Genomic DNA, 12077 nt, shown 5'->3' on the forward strand with positions numbered 1-12077 from the left:
TCAGTCAGGAGTTCACAAAGAGAAAGGGAAACGTCTAACAGAAAAGTTATTGTTTTAAAGTCCTATAGGAGGAAATACACATGTGTAAATAGCATCATTTTCAGGCAGGGTATTTTTCAGTTTCACAGCAGTGATATCATCCACAGTGACTCACATCACAGCAACGTTACTACAACAAAGGTGTTGTTAGTCATTATGTGTAATCACACCAGTACTTAAGAAGAACATAGGTCGAGTGATAGGCCTCACATTTTTTTTCTACATCCTATTGAGTCCAATCCTCCTCCCCAGAAACCTTTGCTTGACTTTTGAGTTCTGGGACAAATTTTCCTTTTCTAAAAGCTCATGCACTTCAACCCTTCATGGAGTGAGCATCTATATTTAATAACTTCTGCATTTGTTACCGTTCCTTTCAAAAGAACGATTGCACATAGAATATAAAATACATAAACTATTAAATCCTTGTGGCGCACGGTGGTGCAGTTGTTAATGTCCTTGCCTCACAGTGAGAATGTTGTGGGTTCAAATTTCTGTGAGGCGTTTGCATGTTCTCCCTAAGTGTTTCCTCCAGTTAATCCTGTTTCTTCCCACAGTTGAAAAACATGCATGTGAGGTTAATTGGTAACCTTAGTTGTGAATGAGCGTGCATGTGGTAGTCAGTCTCTGTGTGTTTGCACTGTGATGCATCCTGCCCTCTGTGGGATCAGCTCCAGCACCCAATGAACCTGCACCGGACAAAATATATAGAAGAGGATGGATGGATGGAAAACCCTGTTTGAACAAAGCATTGTGCACATATACCTTTTGTCCAGTGCTATTAGGAAGTCCTGTTAAGGTACTTTTTTCCTTCTCAGAATATGCATTATATAGTAAGATTGGTGGGCTCAATTGTATTTAGACAAAACTTTTTAAAAGAAGTTATAATTTTTCTGTGGTATTAGTGATTTTTTTCAAAGAACACTTTGCACACAAGTGTGCTAATTTAAGTTTAAATCATTGAAATGTCCTATGACGACCATCTGAGCATTGGTGTTTCAATTCTTGCCGCGGAAAAGGTTAAAATCACAGTGAAATATCAACTTTCTCTCAGGTTATGAAGGGTTAAAAAGCGATGGCCGCTTCTTCCAACAGGGAGCGCTGTGCGCGCATGATCTCCCAGGGGGTGGGGCTTAACTCCGCTCCACCAATGAGAGGCTTTCGAGGTCAGAGTTGAAAGGTGAAATCCAACATGGCGACGAGCAAACGAGTTTTGTATGTCGGTGAGTACCCGCTAGTTTTCCACTAAAAATAACTTTAACGTATGCTTCAGATCAATAAGCATACACAATTCAAACACGACATTAAAAGAAACAGTGGATCCAGCGGAATATCAATGAGCGGCTTGCGAAGGACATTGAAAAAACGAGAGAGGGATGAAATGCCGGTGTATTCACTGGTTTCCCCGTTAACTGGTGACTGACTTCTTTAAGCGTCCCTTGTTGCTGCCAGATGTAATAACGTCAGGAAACCGGATCGGCGTAAATGCTGAGACTTTAAACGATCGTACAAACTTTGTTTACCTGAATGTAACAATGACACAATCTTAACACTAACAACTAATGAATAAAAAAAACTTTAAAGTACCCACGCTACATGAAGTTCATTGAACGCACCAACCGCCTCAGTTGTCTGATTATTGTCTGATAAAACATTAGAATCTACATTCCTTCAATCTGTTTGACATCTCCGACTGTTCCTCAGGTGGTCTGGCTGAAGAGGTGGATGAGAAGGTGTTGCATGCAGCTTTTATTCCTTTTGGAGATGTGACAGACATCCAGATCCCACTGGACTATGAAACAGGTGAGATCTTCTCAGAAATGTGCAGCTGCAGAATAACTGTGGGTTTTAAGCTCTTTCACATCTTTTCTTTCTTTCTTTCTTTCTTTCAGAAAAGCACCGAGGGTTTGCTTTTATTGAATTTGAGCTGGCTGAGGTATGTACAAGTTACTCTGCTTCACTGACACCAGCCTCCAGTTTGCGTTTAACATCACATTGTTGGCACATTAAGGAACCATAAAGGGTTTTACAAATCTGCAATCTGAGAGAGAATCTCGAAAACAATCACGTCCAGATTTGACGAGTTTTAGCACCTTGATTTATTACATTCGAGTCTTGATTTGTTTTGGCTACATACACACAAACAATTACATTTCTGTGAATTACTGCATGTTTATGTAAAAAAAATAGAAACGAGAAACTGTGTATTCTTTACATTCAAATCCATTTGAATTTTCATTCATTCTAATCACTGGAACAAAATACATAAATATATTGTGTTTTGGATGCTTTTTTGATGTATAAGCTATTAGTTTCTAACAGAGTTCTATGTCATGTGAATTCAACTCGTGAGATTTCTGTGGAAGCAGTTTTGACGAGCTCACAATCACTTCCATTGGCATTAAAAAAAACAATTATTATGGGAATGGGCTGACAGTTACTTTTCACAGAGCCTTCACTCCAATTGTTTGGTACACACCAGGATTTTCAGCTTTTCTATAAATACTCTAACCGGACTCAACAAGTTTTGACTTTGACACACATTCAGACAGCGTTGAGTGTGTAACAGTTTTATAACATTGGGAATAACAATTATGTGTATTTCTGAACGTTACCTCCATTTTTAATGTATTATCTCTCTTGTCTGTGATTGTGATATTAAGTGACTAAACAACAAAATAAGCATTCCTCCAATAATTGGTGAAACCGTCACTGTGAATCTTTCTGTACTTACTTGTTGTTTACCACTGCAGGATGCTGCTGCAGCGATTGATAACATGGTGAGTGACCTACATGACTGCTATGGCAACAAAGTTTCTATTCCTGTTTCCATAAACAATTTTGAGTGAGTGTCCAAAAGTTCACTAAAAGGTTCCTGATTTTTTTTTTTCTTCTTTTTTTTTTTTTTCACTTTGACAACCAGAATGAGTCAGAACTGTTTGGACGGACCGTCCGCGTAAACATCGCCAAACCAATGAGGATCAAGGAGGGTTCCTCTCGACCAGGTGACGTATTAGAAACATGCGTCTACGTCCGTTTTGTTTATTTAACCAAGGAATCCTTTTTTCACAGAGGTGAGGCTTATGTTAATTTGCTTTTCCCCTCAGTGTGGTCTGATGATGACTGGCTCAAGAAATTCTCTGGTAAAACCACCGAAGAGGCTGAGGCCGAAGCAGCAGCTGGTGAAACAAACAAAACAACAGCAGAGGAGGTGACCATTCTGTCTTCCTAACCAGTGATGGTTCAGATTTAGACTGAATAAGTCATGAAATGAAGGCGGGTTGAATTTGTCCTTCCAGGCGGAGCCCCCGGCTAAAAAAGGCAGAGTCAATCCTCAGGTGTACATGGACATAAAGATCGGCAACAAGCCGGCAGGGAGGCTGCGCTTCCTCCTCCGGGCGGACGTCGTTCCCATGACTGCAGGTCCCTACACATAAATGCTGAGCGTTGAATATCAGCCGCAACGACATGTACAAACAGTCTGTGTTTGAATTGGAAAACGGTTTGTTTTCTCACAGAGAACTTCCGCTGCCTGTGCACTCATGAGAAGGGCTTCGGCTACAAGGGCAGCTGCTTCCATCGCATCATCCCGCAGTTCATGTGCCAAGGAGGCGACTTCACCAACCACAACGGCACCGGGGGGAAGTCCATCTATGGCCGAAAGTTTGACGACGAGAACTTCGTCCTCAAACACACCGCTCCAGGTCAGGAGGTCTCCGGAGCTCAGGAGCTTCCCGTTTGTGTTTACTGGCAGGTTGACGTGGCTCAACGCTGCCTTTTCTTTCTTTCTCACAGGCCAGCTGTCCATGGCCAACTCAGGGCCAAACACTAATGGCTCTCAGTTCTTCTTAACCACTGACAAAACAGACTGGCTGGATGGGAAACACGTGGTGTTTGGAGAGCTGGTGGAGGGGATGGATGTGCTTCGGGCAATGGAGGTAAGGGTACAGGGGTTTTTATCAATTTGTTACATAATATTTTAAATTTTCGTGATTTGTGATTCAATTAAACTATTCACTTTATATTCACCCACACTAAGCACAAGGTAGATTTAAGATTCCTTCAAAGTGATACGCTGGTTCCAGCATGGCAGTCATTCTTAAAAACATCTGAAAGTCTTATTTTGTGTGTCAAGAATTGTCTTCAATCTGGTTCTCTTTCATGTTGACAAAACAATGTCCTGCTGCTTGAACTTTGTCTTCTGGGAGGATAGAAAAATAACATTGAGCCAAATCAGTGAGTAAGTGGGATGAGGAGTGACATCAGTTTTGGTACAAACCAAAAACATATCCAATTCAAGAGTTGTCATGGTGGAATATTGATTTCTGCAAAATACATCACATATTCAATAGATTAGTGACGCATCAGATTATTATTATTGGATCAGAGACAACAAAAATGCAAACTTTATCCCAGCTATGAAAGTCAAATCACTTAAAACAATGCAAAAAAAACAACAACAATACAAGTATGATAACAGGTGAAACCGAGTTGTCAGCAGCTCATCATTTCCATCCATCGTCTGTGCTGCTGAGTTGGTTGAGTTTCAGGGTGCTGGAGCCAACCTCAGCTGACTGACGGTGCAATTTAGGCACATCACTGCAGGCTGTCAGAAGTGTTGCAGGCGTTTCAAACATGTGCCTGCAAGACAAATGACTGATGAATTACAATAGTTCAATCTGGAAAAAGCAAATGTGCGTTTCCAGCTGATCTCAGCTTAGCAATATTTCTTAAAAAAAAAAAAGAATAACAGTTGCACTGTATTCCTGCAGCAATCTATAATGTCAGTATTTATTGTGTCGTTAGATTAAAACCTCTGGTCGTCTCAAATAAATCTGAACATTGTTGTCGAGTTATTGACAGATGTGTGAATAAATAATAATTAGAAAGTAGTGGAGAGTGGCAGGCAGGAAAAAAATTATTGTGATCATTTTAAGGAATGTGTACCAGAATCAAAACATCACTCCATGACAATATTTTGGAACAGCCTTGGAACAGTTTTTTTTTTTTTCAATTCAATTAATTTCCTAAATCATTTAAATCTGTTTTCTCTCTTCAGGCTGAGGGATCAAAAGATGGCAAGACGAAGCAGAAAGTGATCATCTCTGACTGTGGAGAATATGTGTGAAAGGACAGGTGGTTTGTGTGTATGGGTGTGTGTAAATGCAGTATATGTCTGCGAAAGTGTGTTCATGGTCTTTTGTACTTTGACACAGCGTCTTCTGCCATGTAAATATTCCAATAAACATTTTTTAAATAAGAAAGGAGAACTTAATGTGTGTTTCTTTACAAAAATGAACGGATGTCCTGATGAGTTTTCAGTGAGTATTTGATATTTGATATGTATATATTTTAGGACTTACACTTGTGCATTTCTTTCAGATGTCAAAATTGACTTTATGTCTTACATTTTGACGATATTAACAAGGTCCAACCAACTGGTCTTACAATTATTTCTTCCAAACTATTAATTCATGAACATAAGTTTTACTGGGAATTCTCAGAATTAATATTTTTTAAAAAAAAAAGCTTTAGTAATAAACTAGCAGCATATGATAAAAGTTGTAACGCAGACCAATGAACCACAGTTCAATGCAAGTGTGAAAAGATTGGCCTTTTTTGTATTATAAACAAAATTGGTCTCAAAAAGGAACAGAGTGATGTCCTCTCTGCTGTTTTCATTTGCTGAAAAAAAAAGTAAATATCACAATTTCATGTAGATGTAATGACAAGCTTATTATGATTCCCTAAACTTAGTTGAAATATTGAATATTCGTATCATGATTGCTGTGTATGGTTACTGTTGGTGGAAAGTGTAGCTCCTTTGTGCTCTAATTTTTCTTTAATTCAGAAGTTCCCAGATACAGCTTCAGAAATATTCATTGCTTTTACCAAGAAAAGACACTTTATGTACTTTTTATTTTTGAAATATGTTGCAGCGTTTAGCGTCTTTAAATAGATTCTAAGAGATGTTGAGGCAAGGAAAATATATTTCTATTGTATAATTCACTTGTTGGACAGAAAGCAATTCACAGTGCTTTACAAAGAAATTATATAAATACACTTAAGCTTGACAAAGAAATTAAGTACAGTAGAGCTTTACAAAGAAATGAGAAACACATTAAAGCAAGCAATAAAGAATTAATTATAAGCTATGAAATACTTTAATTTTAGAAGAAATAATTATATTCACGGTGGCAGAAATGAATTCACAAGGTGCACATATTGTTTTTCTAAAAAATCCGATTTATTGAAGTTTAAACTGTGACAAGATATGGACTCAAATGTGAAGATCTTATAAAATGTATGGTGGAATTAGTTTAAAGTAATTGTTTCCACTCTATAAACTAACAGACTGTTTTATTTATTTATTTATTTATTTATTTATTTATTTATTTATTTATTTATTTATTTATTTATTTGTTTTTAATTTAATTTAATTTAATTTATTTTATTTTATTTTATTTTATTTATAGACGTGATAATTCAAGTCTGCAATCACATATGTACACCGACATATATGGATATACTCCAAATACATACGTATCTCCATATATAAACCCTTATTGATAATATAAAAAAATACATTTGTATTTTATAAAACTATATTCAGACAAAATAGATAACATATATTTGACTATACACACACATACTTAGAAACATACACACATTTATACATACATACATACATACATACATACATACATACATACATACATACATACATACATACATACATACATACATACATACATCCTATATCTAATTTACATGCCTGAAAAACGGGTTAGTGTAATCATAGAGTAGTCATGTAATCTAAGATACTTTAACTTCTTGTGAATCACAGTAAATGAGTAAACAGGCTTTCTTTTCAGCGTCAACGTTGTTCCCAAACCCCATTAAAACGTTTCCTTTAACATACCAATATTATTAAATGCCCCTTTGAAAAGCAACAAAAGCCCCCGGTAAGGCACCCGGGGTGGATCGAGCTGCCTGCCACACCTGGGCAGGTTGAGAGGTGAGAAGACGCTGCACGCAGACAGCTCCACCCCCTCCACCTCCTCCGCTCCGTCCTGTTGGGAAATCCACTGAGATTCGCTTCGATTCGAGGAGGCTCATCCGAACACTGCTGCTCCACTCCGACTCGCGCCCGAGACGACAGCCCGAGAAACGGTCAGTATTCAGATCGATACGTAGAGAAATGTAACCAGAATTATCGTGAAATGTTCAGCTTGTTTAGGGTTTTGGGTTTTTATTTGAGGGGTGATACGCGCAATTACGCACGGAATGTGGAAAGTTAGAAGTAAACTTTAGCGCAGTCCGAAGGAAGCGAGTGCCTGATTTGAGTGAGCTTGGACAGGATTGTTCTTTCGTACTGAGCTACATGTGTTTCTTTTTATCATATATAACTGAATATTCGCTATTTTAAAATGCTTAATCCACTTATCTATTCTTTTTTTGCGCGTGATAAAAACCAGACAAACACTGAATTCTGAGCTCTTACTTTGTTTCTCTGTTGTCTTACTGTTTTCTTTTTCCTTGTGTCTGTGATTTCCTTCTGTTTCAGACTGGTGGTGATTCTGAAGCCTGTCTGTGCCGTTTCAACCGTAAAGAGCTTCCCCTGTTTTCTATCAGCTGGAAGAGAGAAGAGAGTCTGTGAACAGACCTCACCATGAACTGGGCATTCCTCCAGGGACTCCTCAGCGGAGTGAACAAATACTCCACGGCTTTCGGCCGTGTGTGGCTCTCCATTGTCTTCCTCTTCAGAGTGATGGTGTTTGTGGTGGCTGCTGAGAAGGTGTGGGGAGACGAGCAGAAGGACTTCAAATGCAACACGGCTCAGCCCGGCTGCCACAACGTCTGCTACGACCACTTCTTCCCCGTCTCGCACGTGCGACTGTGGGCCCTGCAGCTCATCTTCGTCACCTGCCCCTCGCTCCTGGTCGTGATGCACGTCGCCTACAGGGAGGACCGGGAGCGCAAGCACCAGCTCAAGTATGGAGAGAACTGCCGCCGTCTCTACAAGGACACCGGCAAGAAGCGCGGGGGCCTGTGGTGGACCTACGTCCTCACGCTGGTCTTCAAAATAGGGGTGGACACCACCTTCGTCTACCTCCTCTACCACATCTACGAGGGCTACGACTTCCCCTCGCTCATCAAGTGCGAGCAGAAGCCCTGTCCCAACAAGGTGGACTGCTTCATCGCCCGGCCGACAGAGAAACGCATCTTCACCCTCTTCATGGTGGTCACCAGCTTGGTGTGCATCTTCCTCTCCCTCCTGGAAATTACCTACCTGGTGGGGAAACGCTGCCGCGAGTTTTTCAGCACAGTCCACCACGGTCAGCGCAGCATGACCAACACGCTCTCCAGCGGGAGCAACCTGATGGAGCCCAACGCCCTCAAGACGAGCAAAAACACCCCGGAAACGCCCGCGCCCGCATACAGCGTCGCCATATCTTGAGAGACTGACTCTCAAGGAAAGACTTGATTCAAAACAAAGCGCGAAACGTTCCTCAGACGTTCTGAACACACATGTAGATTTGTACAGTCTGAGGCTGCACTGCAACAAAGTCAGCTCCTTGTTTCCTGAGTGTATAACATTCTGGACGACAACACTGATGTGTCATTGACCTGGAATGTGTGCACTATTGAGAGTTTTCTTCTTTTTTTTTTTTTTTTCACATTCTCAGATCTGTTGCCCATTGCAGAGAGTAAAAAAGCGAGATCAGGCCTTGAGATGAATTGTATGAGTCACTCAGTGGTTTTGGAGAGGCGACTCTGCTTTTACAAACACATGTGGTTTCTCTGTGTAAGATTTTCCCTCTGCTCATGCCCACCCTCAGCGTGTTCGTCCAGCCTGTACTTGAGTTCATATTGAGAGTATTTATGAACTTTGTTATAATTTATCAAACAGTTTGAAAAGTTGTTTCCTTTTGTGAGTGATACTGTGCTGCTTTTTTTTTTTTCTTTGTCATCATGTTTAAACTCCTCTGAACAGGCAGTAGAGAGCAAACAGGAACACTTTTGTAAACAGAGGTGTTAATAATATCAAGATGTGCATATTTTACTGCATTGTGCTGAAAATTGTTGTGTATTTGTGAATATTTTTTCATTAAAGATGAATATTTTTAGCGTTTTGAACACGTGTTTCTTTCTTGGTGAGGACTACAAAGACAGTTCCTGTTACTATACAGTTGTGTATAAGTAATACATGCTTCAGGAGGGGTGGGGGGGTTTACACAGGGAGTGTACTGAAGAACAGTGTACACCAGGCACTCTGCCTACACTGAGAGACGTGTTGATTCAGCACAACTGGTGTGGTTTAGCCGAGCACTCACACTTCCTTTCTTCTCGACTTTTTCCATGTTTTTCATAGAGTGCTCCCTTCCTATTGGCCCCACTGATTGCCTTGTTGCTAAGAGCAGTGGGCTCATTGTTTTGGTTGATTGGTACTCGGTGGAGGGAAGAGGAGGAGTCTCCCACTCCTCGGTTTGATTCATCCTTGCTGACGTGTGGATCCACCCAGCGCTGGAATTTTGTCCGCCGGCGCAGCCGCAGACGACGCCGATCGTTTACCCCGGCAGCGTGCCACAGGAGAGATGTAGGCACAGTGAACATGTCTTCTCTCTTTCTCTTTCATTCTGTTTGTACTTGTGAGATGGAGCGATATCTGCCTCTGGCCTGGCACCTCGACACCGTGTTTAGAACTCCAGCAGCTTTTCCACAAACAAAGATAGGATAACCTGCAGGCAACACTGCTAACAGTTTACTGTTCAGGTGACTTTCAGTTGGGTTCTGTTTAATGTCCCAGTCAGTGTGTGAAATCCAATTCTTTACCTCCGTGTCAGCAGGGATATGACAGACAGCAACCTGACTCCTCAGATGGAGTTCAAGATATCGCAATGGAAAAGAACTCATCAGGAAAGCATATAAACGTGTTTAAAGTTTCACCTACGTTGGGGTTAGGATGAGACAAGTAGATATGGCTTACTTTTGAATTACTGTGCAGTGTGTGTGTGTGTGTGTGTGTGTGTGTCTGTGTGTGTGTGTGTGTGTGTGTGTGTGTGTGTGTGTGTGTGTGTGTGTGTGTGTGTGTGTGTGTGTGTGTGTGTGTGTGTGTGTGTGTGTGTGTGTGTGTGTGTGTGTGTGTGTGTGTGTGCGATTTGAAAGTTTTGAGTTCATCATCACTTGTACACTGGACTGTGTGTATGTGAGTGCAATAAATATCTAAACAGGCCCATAACTTTTGAGTGTTTTCATGGGCAAATATTATTTGTTGAGACCCCATCGACTGCCCCTCCTGGGTTTTTTTTTTGGAGTTTTGTTTTTTAATATAATTTTTTGTTTGTTTCTTGATTAAAAAATGAATATAAGATTAATTAACCATCAGTTAGTGGGCAGACAGAAATCTTTGCCACAAAAACAAAGTGTTATTCATGTCAGTAATGTCACACCTCAGTTAGTCCTGGATGACCTCGGCTATTAGAACATATAAGCCAATTTGACATGCAGCAAACACTAAAGCTCAAAATCTCCATTTTGGATGCTCGAGCGATGCTACCTTACTCCACACACACAACCCTTACAGGAAATGAAAAAAGAGACTCTGCAGATTAAATAAAAACAAAGAAGGATCGGGTCACTTTTAAAGAACTGACTGTGTATAATTCCTCAGATATGACTATTCTAGCATTCCTATCTCAGTCCTGCAGACATGGTAACGCTTGATTTTCTTGATGTGGTTTTGAAACTTGCTTTTTCAACATTGAGAAGATGAATCGGCACCAATCTTTATTTTTCCAAAACATTATTATCATTACCAGACGATGTGGGAACCATGATGATTTTATGAACAATAAGCCAAAGGACGCTCAAACATTTCACCAGACAATTGTCTCTGGTTACTCTACTGCAGCACTTTTTAGGGTTCCTGTGTTATGTTTGTGGAAAAGTAAATCCTGCTCGTATGGGTTGATGATATGTTTGCATATTCTCCATGTGTTCTCTGGTTTCCTCCAACAAGCACGTGATCTGTGTCGATGAGTGTAATTGATCATGTTGTCTGTCTGTGTTGGCTCTGTTGTGGATCAGTAACATGGCCAGGGTTTATCTGGTTTCACTTATCAGCTGGGACTGGATGCAGCTCCCGACAAGTTCAAGTTCGATTAACCAGTATCAGATATGAATGGATGACGAGAACATATAACTCAGTACTCAGAAGATGGTGATTCTCTTATTTTCTGCCCTAACATGATCGAACGATTATGTAATTGAGCCAGCCAACAATTACTCTCAATAAGAGACCATCCCAGTTCGTCTGGCGTATCGTTTCTCATCTTATCCGAGCTTCCTCTGTTCTGGTAGGTTTCCTTCCTTTCACAGTGGAAAGAGTTGTGTTTGTCCTGTTGTGTTGGTCCGTCTTGTTGAGACTCGCAGCAGCTGGCAGAGGTTGAGTCACGCTGTGCACTTCTCCAGGCGTGGCCCCGGCAGACTGCCTGGACCAGTTCTTAACCTCAAGTGGAGGAGCAACGTTTTCTTTCCCTCCTCCAACGTCAAATGTTCGTCTTATACGTCTCACTGCACTGGAGTCTGTTGATGCTGATGTTGTGTTGATGTAGCTCTATTTTTACCACCAGGTCTTTTTTTTTTTTGTAATAGCTCAGAAAACAAACACAACAAAGGAGTTTCCCATTAAATTGGTTGAAAAAACATATTCAATGTGCTGTAATCACTCTTAACTCTTATTTCAAACAGTTGTCATAGTGACAAGGACAAAGTGTCAAGATGGGCTGCATCTTTGTCTAGTGAGCGACAACAAAACTTAGGCAGCGGTGAAGGGAAAGGTTGTATTCTTTTAAAGTCCTAAATCACAGGAATGAGTTCTTTCAACAAAGTTGTTGGCCCACCCTCTGGCGTGAGCTCAGACGCTGATGGATCCTCTGCTTGATCTCGAGCTTCCGGACCGAAGCAGTGCTGTCGCTTTGACAAACACACCAAACTCTGTTTGAAATAACATTTTCACCCGTTTCTTCCTACGTATC

The 12077-nt window shown here is 40.7% G+C and overlaps 2 protein-coding genes across 3 annotated transcripts; both read left to right on the forward strand.

The window, feature by feature from the left end:
* Positions 1-1205: 1205 nt before the first annotated feature.
* On the forward strand, positions 1206-5304 carry ppie (peptidylprolyl isomerase E (cyclophilin E)). Its single transcript, XM_080480544.1, has 10 exons — positions 1206-1259; positions 1741-1839; positions 1929-1972; positions 2790-2816; positions 2960-3041; positions 3144-3247; positions 3336-3459; positions 3555-3740; positions 3832-3974; positions 5096-5304. The coding sequence occupies exons 1-10, from the start codon at positions 1229-1231 to the stop codon at positions 5162-5164; spliced, it is 909 nt and encodes a 302-aa protein (XP_080336670.1). The 5' UTR covers positions 1206-1228; the 3' UTR covers positions 5165-5304.
* Positions 5305-7104: 1800 nt separating this feature from the next.
* On the forward strand, positions 7105-9175 carry gjb10 (gap junction protein beta 10). Of its 2 annotated transcripts, XR_013936016.1 has the most exons (3): positions 7139-7209; positions 7604-8949; positions 9053-9175. XR_013936016.1 is itself a non-coding variant. In XM_080480545.1 (2 exons), exon 2 carries the CDS (start codon positions 7709-7711, stop codon positions 8495-8497), a length of 789 nt encoding a protein of 262 aa, XP_080336671.1. In that variant the 5' UTR covers positions 7105-7209; positions 7604-7708; the 3' UTR covers positions 8498-9175. The 2 variants fall into 2 exon arrangements, 1 of the variants encoding a protein (XP_080336671.1); XM_080480545.1 differs by having other exon boundaries at positions 7105-7209; positions 7604-9175.
* Positions 9176-12077: the final 2902 nt, after the last annotated feature.

This window comes from Lipophrys pholis (genome assembly GCF_963383615.2).
Source record: "Lipophrys pholis genome assembly, chromosome: 14".
NCBI lineage: Eukaryota > Metazoa > Chordata > Actinopteri > Blenniiformes > Blenniidae > Lipophrys > Lipophrys pholis.